The 17,502-nt window shown below is 64.5% G+C and overlaps 1 protein-coding gene across 1 annotated transcript in view; it reads right to left on the bottom strand.

Annotated features, from left to right (window-relative positions):
* The window catches only part of HYDIN (HYDIN axonemal central pair apparatus protein), a 130,497-nt gene that overhangs the window by 87,917 nt on the left and 25,078 nt on the right, over positions 1–17,502 (bottom strand). The window contains exons 9-12 of the mRNA XM_068168409.1: positions 12,765–12,918; positions 7,859–7,958; positions 6,285–6,391; positions 1,506–1,729 (exon numbers count right to left, since the gene is read on the bottom strand). Coding sequence (XP_068024510.1) covers positions 1,506–1,729; positions 6,285–6,391; positions 7,859–7,958; positions 12,765–12,918 — 585 coding nt within the window. The remainder of the gene's footprint in view (positions 1–1,505; positions 1,730–6,284; positions 6,392–7,858; positions 7,959–12,764; positions 12,919–17,502) is intronic.

The raw sequence follows: 17,502 nt of genomic DNA, 5'->3' as shown, positions 1-17,502 counted from the left end.
GAGAAAGCTGCTGCAGCACCAGCCCCAGGAGCAGGCTGGGGGTGGGGGGACAGAGGAGAGGCAACTCCTTGGCTGTGGGAGGCTCCCTCTTGCTTTCCAAGCCCAGGAGCACTCATTTGCTCACATACAGCAGAATCACTTCCCCACAGGGCTCAGCAGATTCTGCCCAAGCACTCTCCTCTTGCCCAGCAGTCACCTTGGTGTCCTCCTGCACCCAATCCTCTGGCTGGAGCCACTCCTGCTCCTCTCTCCTCCCGTGATCCAGCAGCCCAAGGCAAGGCACAGCCCAGCTCCAAAGCTCTGGAGCACCCCACAGCCTCTGAACCACAGACCCACAGAAGGGCTTGGGCTGGAGGAGGACTCTGAGATCCTCCAGTCCAACCTCCAACCCAACCCCCCCATGGCCACCAGCCCCCAGGTGCCACCAGCCCCCCAGGGCCATGGCCACAGGGCTCTGGGACACCTCCAGCCATGGGGACTCCACCACCCTCCCTGGGCAGCCTCTGCCAGGCCCTGACCACTCTCCAGCCTCATCTCTTTCCTCCTTCCCAACCCCAGCCTCCCCTGGCACAACTCCAGGCCAGTTCCTCTCCCTCTGCCCCCTGAGCCTGGGGAGCAGAGCCCAGCCCCAGCTGGCTGCAGCCTCCTCCCAGGTTGCTGCAGAGAGCAAGGAGGTCTCCCTCAGCCTCCTCTGCTCCACACCAAACACCCCCAGGGCCCTGCAGGGATGAAGCAGCTTCTGTGTGAGGCCTGAAGAGAATTCCTCAGCCCAGGAATCAGGTGGGGGAGGGAGGGGGAGAGGTTTGTAAGCACAAATGGCCTGGGAAAGGTGAATGAGGGCAAAGTCATCTCCTTGGCAGAAAAAGAGGAAGGCAGAGGCTGCTCAGAGAGGTTTGAAATGCTCCATGCCTGGAACCCTTCCAGCTGAGGTCGTTTGGGGCTCTGAGCATCCTCAGGAATGCAGGGGGAGGGGGAGGGGGGAGCTGGACCCAAAGCATTCTGTGGCTCCAGGCTGTCCCCTCCCAGAGACTGACACTTCAGCTGCTGCTGGGGAAAAGGAGGCTCAGAGGAGACCTCCTTGCTCTCTACAGCTCCCTGCAGGGAGGCTGCAGCCAGGTGGGGGTTGGGCTCTTCTCCCAGGCACCCAGCACCAGAACAAGAGGACACAGTCTCAAGCTGTGCCAGGGGGAGGTTTGGGCTGGAGGTGAGGAGAAAGTTCTTCCCAGCCAGAGAGATTGGCCCTGGGGATGTGCTGCCCAGGGGTGTGGTGGAGTCCCCATCCCTGAGGGTGCTCAGCAAGAGCCTGGCTGAGGCTCTCAGGCCATGGTTGGGTGGTGCTGGGTGCTAGGTTGGGCTGGATGAGCTCTGAGCTCTCTCCCAACCTGCTTCATTCTGCATTCTGCAGGACCTTTTCTTCTCCACTCCACCAGAGAAGGAGGTGGGTGGGAGGTGGTCCCCTAGGGCCAGCCACAGAGGTGCCTCCAAGCTCCTCCAACCCTTCTCACCTGATGGTCAGGGTCACAGGCTCAGGAGATCCTTCCACATGGAACCTGAACTCCTCTGTGAAGTGGCCCAGGCTGGGGGAGCTGAAGGAGATCTGGATGACTTGGAGCCCTCCTGGCAGCAGGAGGCCCTGCCAGGGCAGGAAGGTGAAGCAGGAGCCCAGAGCTGTAGCTGGAGGCACCAAGCTGAAGGAAGCCTCAATGGGTCCTCTGTTGAGCAGGGTGGCCTGGAAGAGGAAACCACATGAGGAGGAACCTTCCCTCCTTGCAGAAGGATGAGTTGAGTCTTAACTTAACACCACACATCTGGAAAAGGCAGAAGATGCTGCTGCCTCCTCCTGCTGCTGCTGCCTCCTCCTGCTGCTGCTGTCAAAGCCAAGTTCAGCCTTGGGGTTTCCACACAGAGCAGCCACAGCTTCCCCCAGCCAGAGTCACCTGGGGGTTATTAGAGCATCCCAGGAGCCCAGCATGGGGAGGGTTGGATGGGAGCTCTGGAGCTCCCCCAGCCCAACCCCCCTGCCCCAGCAGGGCACCCCCAGCACAATGCCCAGGGGCACAGTGCCCAGGGGGGGTTGGAAGCTCTCCACACCAGGAGGCTCCACAGCCTCTCTGGGCAGCCTGCTCCAGGCCTCCAGCAGCCTCACACCAAACAACTTTCTCCTCCTGGGTGCCAGTCTGTGCCCTCTGCCCCTTGGCCTGGCCCTGGGCACCCCTGAGCAGAGCCTGGCCCCAGCCTCTTGCCCCCCACAGCTCCTTTAGCTCTTGCTGAGCATTGCTCAGCTCAGGCTCTCAGCCCCCAGGGCTCTCAGCCTCTGCTGCTCCCAGAGCTGCTCCAGGCCCCTCAGCAGCTCTGCAGCCTGCCCTGGGCTCTGCCCAGCAGCTCCCTGTCCCTCCTGAGCTGGGAGCCCAGAGCTGGACACAGGACTCCAGCTGTGGCCTCCCCAGGACAGAGTAAAGGGAATGAGAACCTCCTGGCCCTGCTGGCCACACTCTGCTGAATGCCCCCCAAAGAGCCTGGCACCCTCATCCTGGCACCTGCATCCTGCCCCCCAGCCCTCAGCTCTTGGCAGGCATTGCTCAGATCCCTCTCAGCTTCTCCTCTCACACTGCACCCCCCCAGGGCTCTCTCAGCCTCTCCTGCCAGCAGAGCTGCCCCAGGCCCTGCAGCATCCTCGGTGTAACTCCCTTGTGGGGGCAGTGCTCTGGGGGCAGTGCCTGGGCAGGCTCTTAGCACTGAGCTGGCAAAGCTGGCAGGGCAGGCAGAGAGGTCCCAGCTGGTCCCTGCTTGTCCCAGTGCCCCAGCAGGGCTCTGTAGCTCCAGAGAGGAGGCAGGACCCTGGGCTCTGGGCCCTAGGGAAGGTGTTGGCAGTGCCCTGAGCCTCAGCTCGCTTGGAGAACTTTGTCTCCTGCTGGAGGACCTCTGCTGCCCGACCACAGCTGCAGGGGGGCTCAGAACCGCAGAGCTCTCAGGCTTGGAGGGGGACCTCAAGGCTCAGCCAGCTCCAACCCCAGCCTGCAAGGTTTCTGCTGCCTGCAGGGTGCCACCTGACCTCCCCAAGGACCCAGCTGCCTGCTTTGGGTCTCTGTGCCCTGATTCCTGCCCTCGCAAAACCCGGCAGAAGGGCGAAACCCAAACAAACCTGAGGGAGAGAGAGAGCCACAGGAGAGGAACCAGCCAGCCCGACCCTCAGCAGGGGCACCACTGACCCGGGGCACTCAGCACCACATCCCCATGGCTTGGAAAGCCCTCCAGGGGCTGGGCAGGGAAGGGAGGAAGGTAAAACCTCCTTCTCTTGCTCTCCCCACAAGGTCCAGAGCCCTCCAGGGCTGGAGGCAGGAGGGGGAGGCAGGAGGGGGGAGGCAGGAGGGGGGAGGCAGGGAGGGGGGAGGCAGGGAGGGGGGAGGCAGGGAGGGGGGAGGCAGGAGAGGGGGAAGCAGGAGAGGGGGAAGCAGGAGAGGGGGGAGGCAGGGAGGAGGGGAGGCCAGGGAGGGGGGAGGCAGGAGGGGGGGAGGCAGGAGGGGGGAGGCGGGGGGGGAGGCGGGGGGGGGGAGGCAGGAGGGGGGGAGGCAGCAGGGGGGAGGCAGCAGGGGGGAGGCAGCAGGGGGGGAGGCAGGGAGGGGGGAGGCAGCAGGGGGGGAGGCAGCAGGGGGGGAGGCAGCAGGGGGGAGGCAGCAGGGGGGAGGCAGCAGGGGGGAGGCAGCAGGGGGGGAGGCAGGGAGGGGGGGAGGCAGCAGGGGGGGAGGCAGCAGGGGGGAGGCAGCAGGGGGGAGGCAGCAGGGGGGGGAGGCAGCAGGGGTCCCTCAGAGCCTCATTTTGCAGCTGCTGCTGCAGCTCTCCCTGTACCCCACACAAGGGTGACTTGAGCTCTCCTCTGCCTCCTGTTTGACTCCTGCCTTACAAAACACCACTGAGGGATCCTATCCTGAGCTGGGTTTCCCCCTCCAGCCTGGCTGCTAGCAGCCTCATTTCCTTCCTGCCCCTCTCCACTTCCTCCAGGCAGGGAAACTGATGGACAGGAGGCATGCAGGAAGCATCAGCAGGCAAAGTGCAGAGCCAGCAGCAGGCTGGGGGGGAAGGAACCATGCTCAGAGTGTCCTTCCCTGCCACACTGAAGCCTTGCCAAGGGCCAGGCAGCATTCGCTGCCTCTTCTGCCGCCTCTTGCTCTGCCCTTGGTGTTGGGTGATGTGTACAAGCAGCAGCCTCTACACCAGGGTGGGAAGGCAAAGGCAGAGAGAGTTCCTTGGCTTCATTTCCACTTCTGCTTCCCTCTGCAGAGCCAGAGAGGGAACCAAGTCTGGAGAGTGGGGACAGAAGGGCTGCTGAGGACAAGCAGCCCCAAGGCCCTTTGCAGCTCTGAGCCAGGAGGCTCTGTGGCTCTCCTGCACCTGTGCTCAGCTCTCCTGCCCCTCTGCTCTGCTCAGAGCCCCCCTGCAGCCCTGGAGCAGGCTGCCCAGAGAGGCTGCTGAGCCTCCTGCTCTGCAGAGCTCCCAACCCCCCCTGGGTACTGTGATCCAACCATGTGCTGAGCTGCAGCCAGAGCAGGGAGCTCAGAGCCCCCCTGCAGCACTGCCTCCAGCTCTGGGGCCCCCAGCACAAGGAGGGACCTGGAGCTGCTGCAGAGGCCCCAGAGGAGGCCACAGAGATGCTGAGAGGCTGCAGAGCCTCCCCTGTGGGGCCAGGCTGGGAGGGTTGGGGCTGTGCAGCCTGCAGGAGAGAAGGCTGCAGGCAGAGCTCAGAGCAACCTTGCAGGAGCTGAAGGGCTCCAGGAGAGCTGGGGAGGGACTCTGGGCAAGGGCTGGGAGTGGCAGGAGCAGGGAGAATGGCTTGGAGCTGGGAGAGGGCAGAGGGAGAGTGGAGAGGAGGAAGGAATGGTTGGCAGGGAGGCTGGGGAGAGCCTGGCACAGGCTGCCCAGGGAGGCTGAGGCTGCCCCCTGGCTGGAGGTGCTCAGGACCAGGCTGGATGAGGCCTTGAGCAGCCTGGGCTGGGGGGAGGGGGTCCCTGGGCAGGGCAGGGGGCTGGGGCTGGCTGAGCTCTGAGCTCCCTTCCAGCCCAGCCCACTTTGCTCTGTGACTCTCTGGACTCCCACCCAGGATGCACTGCATGGGAACTCTGCAGTGGCTCAGCTCAGGTTGGTTCAGCTGCCAGAGGAGGACACTGCAGCCTCCAGGGCTGGAACAGAAGCCTCCCATCAGCCTCCTTCTGCCTCAGTGTTCACTCCTGTCTCCAGGGGCTGCCTTTGCTCCCAGCTGCCCTGAAACCAGGAACACAGAGTCCCAGACTGCTTTGGGTTGGAAGGGATCAGCCAGCCCAGCCCCCTGCAGGCACCAGGGACATCCCCAGCCACAGCAGGTGGCTCACAGCCCCAAACCACCTCAACTGCACTGCTGCCAGCCATGGGGCATCCCTGGATGCCCTCTGGAGGTCCCTTCCAAGCCTCACCAGGCTGGGACATGCCAGGGAAGGATACTGAAGACATCCTGAGGGCAGGGATGAAGCTTTGGGGTCTCCATCTTGGCAGAGGGGCAGGAAGCAGAGGAGGAGAGGACATCCTGAGCCTTCAACCCAGCCCAGGGAGGTGCAGGGGAAGGGATGGAAGCTCAGCAAGAGGTGGGACTGGCAGGAGCTCCATTCCTGAGCAGCCACCCAGCTGCCTGCAGGGGAGAGGCTCCAGGTGCCCTGCAGAGCCTCCTGTGCCAGGCAGCAAACAGGGCAGAAGGTATTGGCAGCACTCAGAGCTTGGGGTTGGAAGAGTCCTTCCAAGCTGCCCCAGTGCATTCCCCAGCAGCCAGCAGGCACATCCCCAGCCACAGCAGGCTGCTCACAGCCCCAGCCAACCTCACCTGCACTGCTGCCAGCCCTGGGGCAGCTCCCAGCTCCCTGGGCCAGGCTCTCCCCACCCCCAGGCTCCAACACTTCTCCTTCTCCCCACTCTCCATCTCCCTCTTGCAGTCCAAACCATCCCCCCTTGGCCTGGCACAAGTGGCCCTGCCCCAGCCTCTGTCCCCAGCTCTCTGAGAGCCTCCTTGGAGCACTGAAATGCTGCGAGGTGGTCTCCCCAGAGCCTTCCCCAGGCTGCCCAACCCCAGGCAGCAGGGCCTGGGGCTGCCCCAAACCTCATCTGCAGCTCTGAGACTCCACCACAGAGCCCCAGGCTCCAGGAGCCTCCCCCCCCAGCTGACTCCACTTTACAGCTTTCCTGCTGGCAGCTGCCCACAGGGCTCAGCACCACCTGGCAGCGCTCAGGATGCAGCCCCAGCCCCCCCAGCCCCAGCTGCTCACCTTGTAGCTGTTGGTGGCTCCCACAAGCACCTTCCCCACCTCCAGCTGGTCGCAGTCGAAGCGGAGCAGGGGCCCCAGGCCTTCCCCCCTGATGTGCAGGGGGCAGCCTGGGCTCCCAGCCTGGGCACAGAGAGAGCTCCAGCTGAGGGCACAGAGTGCCTCTGGCAGCCTGCATCTTCCTCCCCACTGCCAGGCCCTGGCCCTGGGCTGGGTGAGACCAGGTCTAGGTGCTCCAGGGAAAGGCCTTGGGGGTGCTGGTGGGGGAGAAGCTGGGCAGGAGCAGGCAGGGGGAGGCTGCAGCACAGAAGGCAAATCCCAGCCTGGGCTGCAGCCAAAGCAGCATTGCCAGCAGAGCCAGAGAGGGGATTCTGCCTCTGCTCTGCTCAGACCTCCCCTGCAGGGCTGGGGGCAGCTCTGGAGCCCTCAGCACAGGGAGGACCTGGAGCTGCTGGAGAGGCTCCAGAGGAGGCCAGGAGAGGGAAGGGCTTCAGCAAGAGCCTGGGTGAGGGTCTCAGGCCATGCTTGGGTTGCTTGGGTGGTGCTAGGTTGGGCTGGGGTGAGCTCTGAGCTCTCTCCCAGCCTGGCTGGTTCTGTGCTCTGTGCCATCCAGCCCCTGCCAGGGCCAGGGCCACTTCTCCCAGGCCAGGCTGGGGATGTCTCTCAGCACAGCACTGGGGCAGGAAGGCCTCAGCAGCAACTTCTCCAAGCAAAGCTTCCCCTGCCCAGCTCTGCCCAGCTGGGGCTGGGGGCAGGAAGCCTCTTTGGTGCCACAAGCCCTGGGCCACCCCTGGGTGCCCTTGGCCAAGTGGCTGCTCCATGGCTGCTGTGTGCTGTGGCTTGGAGCAGGGAGGAGAGAGCAAAGCAGCTCCAGAATGGCCCTGCAGGGCCCTCTGAGGTGAGCAAAGCCCTCAGGGTGCCCTGGCTGGAGCCTGGCAGCCAGCTCCAGCCTGAGCTGTGCAGAGAGGGAGAGGAAGGGCCCAGGAGGCTGCAAGCACTCCCTGCCCTGTGCCAGCACAGCCAAGCCCCCACCTCTAGCAGATCACAGCTGGTGCCACTCAGGGGGCAGTGCCAGCAGCTGCCAGCTCCTGGTGGGACAGGAGCAGCACCAGGCTCCTCCAGCAGGCTGCTGGGGCTCTGCCTTCTCTCTCCTTCTGCTTTCCCCCAGGGGAACCACAGCCCCAGCGCTGCCAGGGGGCAGTGCCCGGCCAGGGGGAGGCACCAGAGATGGTCCTTTGGGGGGCACTTAGCAAAGGTTCCCCACCCAGGGGCTGGGGGAGATCCAGGGGCTGGGAGCACCTCTGGGACTCGGCTCCTACCACCTCAGGGTCCCCCCTGATGCCTCCAGGCAATGAGGACTCCCCTTGGAGGGGGCTAGGGGGCTCAGGGGGGCACTAAAGCTGCTGTGCTCTGCAGCTCCTCAGGCTCCACAGACACCTCCCAGCAGAGCAAACCCAGGGCAGGGAACCTGAGCCCTTCCCTGCCTTGCTTCTCCTGGCATCAGTGAGCCAGAGGCAGTGTCCTGAGCCTGGCCTTGGGCTGGAGGGCAGGGAATGGAGCCTGGGGCAGAGCTGTACCTGAGATGTCACAGCAGAGCCTGGCCTCATAGAGCCTGGCTGCCTGGGGCTGGAAGGTGACCTGGATCTCAGCTGAGCAGCGTGGCCACAGCTCTCCCTCCTGCAAGAGAAGGAAGGCAGCAAAGGCAGAGAGCAAAGCACTGACCCCACAGCAGCACAGCAGGGGCTGGCCTGGGCAGTAGCTCCAGAGCTCACCCAGCACAACCCCTGCCCTCCCCTGCAGCAGGCAGCAGGCACAGCCTCCCCTGCAGCAGGCAGAGCCTCCCCTGCAGCAGGCAGCAGGCACAGCCTCCCCTGCAGCAGGCACAGCCTCCCCTGCAGCAGGCACAGCCTCCCCTGCAGCAGGCACAGCCTCCCCTGCAGCAGGCAGCAGGCAGAGCCTCCCCTGCAGCAGGCACAGCCTCCCCTGCAGCAGGCACAGCCTCCCCTGCAGCAGGCACAGCCTCCCCTGCAGCAGGCAGCAGGCAGAGCCTCCCCTGCAGCAGGCACAGCCTCCCCTGCAGCAGGCAGCAGGCACAGCCTCCCCTGCAGCAGGCAGCAGGCACAGCCTCCCCTGCAGCAGGCAGAGCCTCCCCTGCAGCAGGCAGCAGGCACAGCCTCCCCTGCAGCAGGCACAGCCTCCCCTGCAGCAGGCACAGCCTCCCCTGCAGCAGGCAGCAGGCACAGCCTCCCCTGCAGCAGGCACAGCCTCCCCTGCAGCAGGCACAGCCTCCCCTGCAGCAGGCAGCAGGCACAGCCTCCCCTGCAGCAGGCAGCAGGCACAGCCTCCCCTGCAGCAGGCACAGCCTCCCCTGCAGCAGGCAGCAGGCACAGCCTCCCCTGCAGCAGGCAGCAGGCACAGCCTCCCCTGCAGCAGGCACAGCCTCCCCTGCAGCAGGCACAGCCTCCCCTGCAGCAGGCACAGCCTCCCCTGCAGCAGGCAGCAGGCAGAGCCTCCCCTGCAGCAGGCACAGCCTCCCCTGCAGGCTCCTCCTGGGATCCCCTGGGTTGTGCTGGGGCTGCCTTTGGAGCTGGGAGGGGATGGGAACTGTTCTGGCTGTGGCAGGTTTAGCCACGGGAGCGCTGCAGGCAGCTCCAGGCTGCTCTGCACAAGGAGCTGAGGACAACTAGCAGCCAGCAGAGAGAAAGCCTCAAGCTGCTGCTTAGCAAAGTGCCTCTGCTGCTGTCTCCTGCCCTCTGCTCCATTTGTCACTCCTGCAGAGCTGGTGGCAGCTGCCAGAGCCTTTGTGTCAGCAGATGTGGGAAGAGCTTTGTGCAGTGCTGGGCTTGAGGGCTGGCAGTGGAGCCTTGGCTCAAGCCAGATGCCAGGGGTCAGGGAGAGCCTGCACCAGCTGGGGACCCTCTGAGGATGCTCCACAGGGAAGTTAGCACCAAGGATGCTGCAGGGCCTGGAGCAGCTCTGCTGGCAGGAGAGGCTGAGAGCCCTGGGGGTGTGTAGTGTGAGAGGAGAAGGCTGAGAGGGATCTGAGCAATGTCTCTCCAGAGCTGAGGGCTGGGGGGCAGGATGGAGGTACCAGGATGGAGATGCCAGGATGGAGGTGCCAGCTCTCCTGGTGTGGAGAGCTTCCAACCCACCCTGGGCATTGTGCCCCTGGGCACTGTGCTGTGGGTGCCCTGCTGGAGCAGGGCTTGGGCTGGGTGAGCTCCAGAGCTCCCTCCCAACCTCTCCCATTCTGTGATTCTGTGGCCTGGGAAGAGGAGCAGGGAGAGCAGATCCTGAGGAATCACAGAACTGTTGGGGTTGGAAGGGACCTCAAGGCTCAGCCAGTTCCAGCCTGGTCCTGAGCACCTCCAGCCAGGGGGCAGCCACAGCCTCCCTGGGCAGCCTGTGCCAGGCTCTCCCCAGCCTCCCTGCCAACCATTCCTTTCTCCTCTCCACTCTCCCTCTGCCCTCTCCCAGCTCCAAGCCATTCTCCCTGCTCCTGGCACTCCCAGCCCTTGCCCACAGTCCCTCCCCAGCTCTCCTGGAGCCCTTCAGCTCCTGCAAGCTTGCTCTGAGCTCTGCCTGCAGCCTTCTCTCCTGCAGGCTGCACAGCCCCAACCCTCCCAGCCTGGCCCCACAGGGGAGGCTCTGCAGCCTCTCAGCATCTCTGGGGCCTCCTCTGGAGCCTCTGCAGCAGCTCCAGGTCCTCCTTGTGCTGGGGGGCCCCAGAGCTGGAGGCAGTGCTGCAGGTGGGCTCAGGGCAGGGCAGGGTCCCTGGCAGCCCCTGCATGATTCCTGCCATCAGCTGCATCACTCCTGGCAGTCCCCAGGAGCCTTCCTCCCTGCCCTGGGGCCAGCAAACAAACCCTCTGGAACCCCTCACAGCAGAATCAGCCTTTGAGCTCAAGCCTGTGAGCCAGCTCTGCCTTGCTGCTCAGCAGCTGATGGGAGCCCCTGGGGCAGCTTCTGAGCCCCCAGCAGAGGCCTTGGCCCTGTGGACACTTGGGGGGCAGTTGGGTTCCCAGGGAGTGCCTGGCAGAGCCAGTCCAGCCCCTGCTAGTGGAGGGCAGCCCAGCTCCAGCTCCTCAGCAGAGAGGAGGCTGAAGCAGGAGGGGGGGAGAGGGGTTGGGAGCAGGCAGTGGCCCTGATGACTCTGCAGCTGCCAGCAGCCAGAGAGCACCTCCCTGGCTCAGCCTCTTCAGCTGACTGTGGGATTCCATCAGCTCCAAGGGCAGCACATCTGGGACAGAAATAGCAGCTCCAGGGTGACCTTACCTTGGCCCTGGAGCTCTGTGCCAGCAGTGTATGCTCCCCAGGGAAGGGCTGGAGGGAGCCCAGGGCAGGCCACAAGGGTGGGGGTGGTGCTGGGGGGGACCTGCTGGAAGGCAGCTCCACAGAGAGGGGCTTAGGACAAGCTCTCCATGAGCTGAGCCAGCAAGGTGCCCTTGGAGCCCACAAGGCCTTTGGGGTCCTGGGGGGCACTCAGCAGAGTGTGGCCAGCAGGGCCAGGGAGCTTCTCCTCCCCCTCTGCCCTGGGGAGGCCACAGCTGGAAGACTGCCTCCAGCTCTGGGCTCTCAGCTCAGGAGGGACAGGGAATTGCTGGGCATAGCCCAGGGGCACAGTGCCCAGGGGGGTTGGAAGCTCTCCACACCAGGAGGCTCCACAGCCTCTCTGGGCAGCCTGCTCCAGGCTCCAGCAGCCTCACCCCAAACAACTTTCTCCTCCTGGCTGCCAGTCTGTGCCCTCTGCCCCTTGGCCTGGCCCTGGGCACCCCTGAGCAGAGCCTGGCCCCAGCCTCTTGCCCCCCACAGCTCCTTTAGCTCTTGCTGAGCATTGCTCAGCTGCCCTCTGGGGCTGCTCTGCTCCAGGCTCTCAGCCCCAGGGCTCTCAGCCTCAGCTGCTCCCAGAGCTGCTCCAGGCCCCTCAGCAGCTCTGCAGCCTGCCCTGGGCTCTGCCCAGCAGCTCCCTGTCCCTCCTGAGCTGGGAGCCCTCCCTTGGCCTCTCTGCAGCAGATCCCTGTCCCTCTGGAGCTGGGGAGCCCAGAGCTGGAGGCAGTCTCCCAGCTGTGGCCTCCCCAGGGCAGGGCAGAGCAGAGGGGGAGGGGAAGCTCCCTGGCCCTGCTGGCCACACTCTGCTGAGTGCCCCCCAGGACCCCCTGGCCCTGTGGGCCCCCAGGGCACCTTGCTGGTTCATGGGGGCTCATTGCTGTCCCCCAGCACTCCTCTCTGGAGCTGCCTTCCATCAGCTCCCCCTCAGCTGCCCTGCTGCAGGAGGTTGTTCCTCCCCCAGGGCAGGATCCCCCATCTGCTCAGGTTGAGCTTCAGGGGTTCCCCCTGGCCTCCCAGCTCCCCAGCCTGTGCACAGCCCTCTCAGCCTGCCAGTGCCCCCAGCTGGGGCTCCTCAGCCTGTGCCAGGCAGTGGCAGGGCAGTGAGGACTTGCCAAGGGCAGAACAATGCCAACAAATCCTCTGCCTCTGGTTTCCATTTCCAAGGAGTCAGCTCCCAGGGGCCCAGAGTGTGGCTTACAGCTGAGCTCTGCTGCAGGGACCTTGTCCTCTGGGAGCCACCTGGGCCTCCTGCATGGCTGCTTCTGCTGCCATGCTGTGGGGAAGGGACTGAGAGCAGCTCAGAGCTGTGCTCAGAGAGCCTGTGCCAGAGCCTCAGCTCCCTCCTGCTGGAGAACTTCTGCCTCAGCTCCACTCTGACCTTGCTCTGCCTCAGCTCCAAACCCTTCCCCCCTGGCCTGGCTCCAGACCCCCTCAGCCAAAGTCTCTCTGCAGCCTCCCTGCAGGATCCCTTCAGCTCCTGGCAGCAGCTCTGAGGTCCCCCTGGAGCCTTCTCCTCCCCAGGCTGCACAGCCCCAGCTCCCTCAGCTGTGCTCCCAGCAGAGCTGCTCCAGCCCTGGCAGCATCTCTGTGGCCTCCCCTGGCCTCCCTCCACAGCTCTGTGGCCTCCTCCTGCTGGGGACAGCAGAGCTGGAGGCAGGGCTGGGGGTGGGGGCAGAGCAGAGCCCAGGGGCAGGATGCCCCCTGCTGCCCTCTGCCCACCCTGCTCTGGCTGCAGCCAGCACACAGCTGCCTGAGGGCTGCAGGAGGCTCTGCTGGCTCCTGGGGAGCTGCTCAGCACCCAGCACACCCTGAAGGCTTTCTCTCCAGGGCTGAAGTGGCCTTTTGCCTCCTCTCCAGAGGGCCATTCCCTTCTTCAGGTCAGTGTGGGAGCTGGCAGTGGTCTCACAGCCTCTGGGCAGCCCCAGGCCCCAGGTGCAGGCTGTGCCAGCAGCTCCCACAGGCTCTTGGCACCAAAGGCCTCCCTGCAGCCCTGCTGCCCTCCACACCAAGCTGGTGTGAGAGTCATGGAGCCCTGGAACTGTCAGGGCTGGAAGGGGCCTCAGGGCTCAGCCAGCTCCAACCTCCCCCTGGCCCAGGCTCTGCCAGGGCACACTGTGCAGGGAGCAGGACAGGAGGCTCCCAGCTCTGGCTTACCACAGGCTGAATGGTGAAGATCCCCTCAGAGATGAGCATGGAGTCTCCCTGCACCTTCACCCTCTGCTTCTGGCAGCTGTGGGAGGGCTGGGGATGGAGAGCAGGCTCCAGCAGGAGCTCCTTGGAACCATCTCCCTCCTGCTGCCTGCAGAGCCTGCAGCCAGGGCACAGACAGAGCAGGGGACAGTAGCATCAGCACCCCCTGGGGCAGGAACAGCAGCAGCTCAGCCAGGGCCTGGCCTCAAAGCCACCAGGAGCCAAACCCATCACAGGCAGACTCCTGGAGTGGGTTGGGTTGGAAGGGACCTGAAAGCTCAGCCAGTGCCAGCCCCCCTGCAATGGGCAGGGACACCTCCCACCAGCCCAGGCCCCTCAGCAGCTTTGCAGCCTCCCCTGGACACTCTCCAGCAGTTCCCTGCCCTCCCTGACCCAGAGAGCCTAGAACCGGACCCAGGACTCCAGATGTGGCCTCCTGGGTGCCAGTCTGTGCCCTCTGCCCCTTGGCACCCCTGAGCAGAGCCTGGCCCCAGCCTCTTGCCCCCCACAGCTCCTTTAGCTCTTGCTGAGCATTGCTCAGCTGCCCTCTGGGGCTGCTCTGCTCCAGGCTCTCAGCCCCCAGGACCCCCTTGGCCTTCTTGGCCCCAAGGGCTGTCCCCCAGCACTCCCAGCTCCTTCTCCTTGGAGCTGCTCCCCAGCAGCTGCCCCCCTCAGCTGTCCTGCTGCAGAGGTTCCTCCTCCCAAGGTGCAGGACCCTGCCCTTGCCCTGCTTGAGCTTCCTGAGGCTCCCCCTGGCCTTTCACCCAGCCTTGAACCACCCCAGCTGCTTCGCCTCCTTGGCCTTCCCTGCAGAGCTCTGTGCCAGCCCAGCTCTGCCTGCCTTGGAGCAGGGATCCCAGGGCTGCAGAGCTCTGCTGCCCTGCTCCCCCAGCCGGGGGGAGGATGAGTGGAGGCTCCACCAGGAGCAGCCAGCAGAATGCAGGCACAAAGTGCAGGGACCCCCAGCCAGGGCCTCAGGCACCCCTGGTTCTGGCCAGCTGCTGGTGGGGCCCCAGGGAAACCTTTCCTCAGCTGCCCTCTGCTGCTGTGCCAGCCAGGGGAGCAGCCCCATTCACCCTGCCCCCACAGAGCAGAGCTCCCCCACTGCACCCCAGTGCAGGAGGCAGAGGAAGGGAAGCCCTGGGCAGACCTCTGTCTTCCTGGGGGACATCCCAGGCCAGGGCTTTTCCTCTTCCAGCAAAGTCCTCTCTGCTCTGAGACCTGCTCCAGGCCTCCCCAAGAGCAGGGCAGGGGCCTTGGAGCCATGAAGCTCCCTGAGGCTGCAAGTGAGGAAGGAGCAAACATCCTGCCCAGAGCCTGGCACCCAAGGGGGCAGCAGATGTGGTGGCTGTGCCCTGGGCAAGGAACTGGTTGGAGGAGGGCATCCAAAGTGGGGAGTGGTCAGCAGCTGGAGGTCCAGATGGAGATGGGAGGCAGGAGCTGACCCGCAGGGGAATGTGGTTGGGTCCAGTGCTGCTCAATATCTTCATCAGCTGCATGGAGAGGGAGATGGAGGCACCCCCAGGAGGTGGCAGCAGGCTGAGTGCTGCAGGTGACAAGGCTGAGGGACAGGATCCCTCCAGAGGGACCTGGGCAGGCTGAGCAGAACCTCAGCAGCTTCAACAAGGCCAAGGGCAAGGTCCTGCACCTGGGGCAGGGCAAACCTGGATACCAGCCCAGGCTGGGGGTGAGGAGACTGAGAGCAGCCCTGCAGGGAAGGCCTTGGGGGTGCTGGGGCTGGGGGAGCACAGGACAGGAGCCAGCACTGGGCACTGGCAGCACAGGAGGCCAAGGGCAGCCTGGGCTGCAGCCAGAGCAGTGTGGCCAGAGCTGGAGAGAGAGGATCCTGCCCCTCTGCTCTGCCCTGGGGAGACCTCCCCTGCAGGGCTGGGGCCAGCCCTGGGACCCCAGCACAAGAGAGACCTGGAGCTGAGGGAGAGGCTCCAGAGGAGGCCCCAGAGATGCTGAGAGGCTGCAGAACCTCTGCCCTGGGGCCAGGCTGGGAGAGCTGGGGCTGTGCAGCCTGCAGGAGAGAAGGCTGCAGGCAGAGCTCAGAGCTGCAGCTGCAGAGCTGCAGGGCAGCTGCAGGCAGGCTGGGGAGGGACTGCTCAGAAGGGGCTGTGGGGCTAGGCCCAGGGGCAATGGTTTGGAGCTGGAGCAGGGCAGAGTTAGGTTGGAGCTGAGGAGGAAGTTGTGCAGAGGGAGGCTGGGGAGAGCCTGGCCCAGGCTGCCCAGGGAGGTGGTGGAGGCTCCATCCCTGCAGCCCTTCCAGCTCAGCCTGGCTGTGTCCCTGGGCAGCCTGCTGCAGCTGGAGCTCTCCCTGCTGCCTGCAGGCCCTCAAGGATCAGTGCTGGGCCCCAGCCTCTTTAACATCTTCACTGATGATCTGGATGAGGGGATGGAGTCAGTCATCAGCAAGTTTGCAGCTGACAGCAAGCTGGGAGCAGAGGTTGGTCAGTGAGAGGGCAGAAGGGCTCTGCAGAGGGACCTTGCCAGGCTGGGCAGATGGGCAGAGGCCAACAGGATGGCATTCAACAAGTCCAAGTGCCAGGGGCTGCACTTTGGCCACAGCAACCCCAGGCAGAGCTACAGGCTGGGGGCAGAGTGGCTGAGAGCTGCCAGGCAGAGAGGGACCTGGGGGTGCTGATTGACAGCTGCCTGAACAGGAGCCAGCAGTGTGCCCAGGGGGGCAACAGGGCCAATGGCATCCTGGCCTGCAGCAGGAAGAGTGTGGCCAGCAGGAGCAGGGAGGTCATTCTGCCCTGTGCTCAGCACTGGTTAGGCCACCCCTTGAGTCCTGTGTCCAGTTCTGGGCTCCTCAGTTTAAGAAGGACTTTGAGAGACTTGAAGGTGTCCAGAGAAGGGCAACAAAGCTGGGGAGGGGTCTGGAGCACAGCCCTGTGAGGAGAGGCTGAGGGAGCTGGGGTTGCTTAGCCTGGAGAAGAGGAGGCTCAGGGGTGACCTCATTGCCCTCTACAACTCCCTGCAGGGAGGTTGGAGCCAGGTGGGGGTTGGTCTCTTCTCCCAGGCAGCCAGCACCAGAACAAGAGGACACAGTCTCAAGCTGTGCCAGGGGAGGTTTAGGCTGGAGGTGAGGAGAAAGTTCTTCACTGAGAGAGTTGTTGGCCCTTGGGATGTGCTGCCCAGGGAGGTGGTGGAGTCCCCACCCCTGGAGGTGTTCAGGAGGGGATTGGATGTGGCACTTGGTGCCATGGGTTAGCCCTGAGGTCTGTTGTGCCAGGTTGGACTCGATGATCCTGGAGGTCTCTTCCAGCCTTGGTGATACTGTGAGGCTGTGAAGCTGTGGCCAGGAGGCCCTTGGAGGCTCCCTGCCAGCCCAGTGCCAGAATGTGGCATCAAGATGAGGCTGAAGTGAACTCTGGGGGCAGCTGGGTGCTCCTGGGGGGAAAGAGGATCCCTTGGGGCCCAGCCTGAGGCAGGAAGGGGGGGAGGGATGGTAAAGGAATGGTGCAGGGAGGCACCAAGGGAAGGTCATGAGGCTTTGCTTGTCACACACTGAGCCTGCAGAGTCACACACTGGGTAATTAAAAATAGAGAGCAGTGGAAACTGCTGCTGGCCTTGAAGGCACTGCTGACCTAATTGTGCTGAGCTTGATTTGCTCAGAAGCCCTTGAAGAGAGCTCTGGTTGAAGGCACTTCCCTGATCAGCTGTGGCTTGATGAACAGGAGCCAGCAGTGTGCCCAGGTGGCCAAGAAGGCCAAGGGCATCCTGGCCTGCAGCAGGAGCAGTGTGGCCAGCAGGAGCAGGGAGCTCATCCTGCCCTGTGCTCAGCACTGCTCAGGCCACACCTTGAGTCTTGTGTCCAGCTCTGGGCTCCAGGTTAGGAAAGAGGTTGAGCTGCTGGAAGGTGTCCAGAGAAGGGCAACAAAGCTGGGGAGGGGTCTGGGGCACAGCCCTGTGAGGAGAGGCTGAGGGAGCTGGGGTTGTTTGGCCTGGAGGAGAGGAGGCTCAGGGGAGACCTCCTTGCCCTCTCCAACTCCCTGCAGGGAGGTTGGAGCCAGGTGGGGGTTGGGCTCTTCTCCCAGGCACCCAGCACCAGAACAAGAGGACACAGTCTCAAGCTGTGCCAGGGGAGGTTTGGGCTGGAGATGAGGAAGAAATTCTCCCCAGCAAGAGAGATTGGCCCTGGGGATGTGCTGCCCAGGGAGGTGGTGGAGTCCCCACCCCTGGAGGGGTTCAAAGGAGGCTTGGATGTGGCACTTGGAGCCATGGTTGAGTGGTCAGGAGGTGCTGGGTTGGACTGGATGAGCTCTGAGCTCATCTCCACCCTGGTTGCTGATTCCATGATTCAGATTAACTCCTGGATCCCTCCACCCTCACCCAAGGCCTGGGAAGTGAAACAAAGGCTTCCCCACAGCCCCCAAGCCTTGCAGGGCCACCTGCAGCTCAGCCCAGTGGGCTCTGAGCATTCCCACTGCTGCCTGAGGTGGCAGCTGCAAAGCTGCTGCCAGGACCACACTTGGAGGAGCTGCCCCACATCTGCCCACCAGCAGGGCACAGGTGGCTGAAGCCCAAGGAGACCTCCAAGAGCTGTGTGTCTGCACCTCCCTGCACAGCCCTGCACCTCCCTGCACCTCCCTGCACCTCCCTGCACAGGCCTGCACCTCCCTGCACCTCCCTGCACAGCCCTGCACCTCCCTGCACTGCCCTGCACCTCCCTGCACCGCCCTGCACCTCCCC

This window comes from Melanerpes formicivorus, unplaced genomic scaffold (genome assembly GCF_026170545.1).
Source record: "Melanerpes formicivorus ecotype bairdi unplaced genomic scaffold, bMelFor1.0.p_v2 SCAF_137, whole genome shotgun sequence".
Lineage (NCBI taxonomy): Eukaryota > Metazoa > Chordata > Aves > Piciformes > Picidae > Melanerpes > Melanerpes formicivorus.
This window is presented reverse-complemented; position numbering and strand designations above follow the sequence as displayed.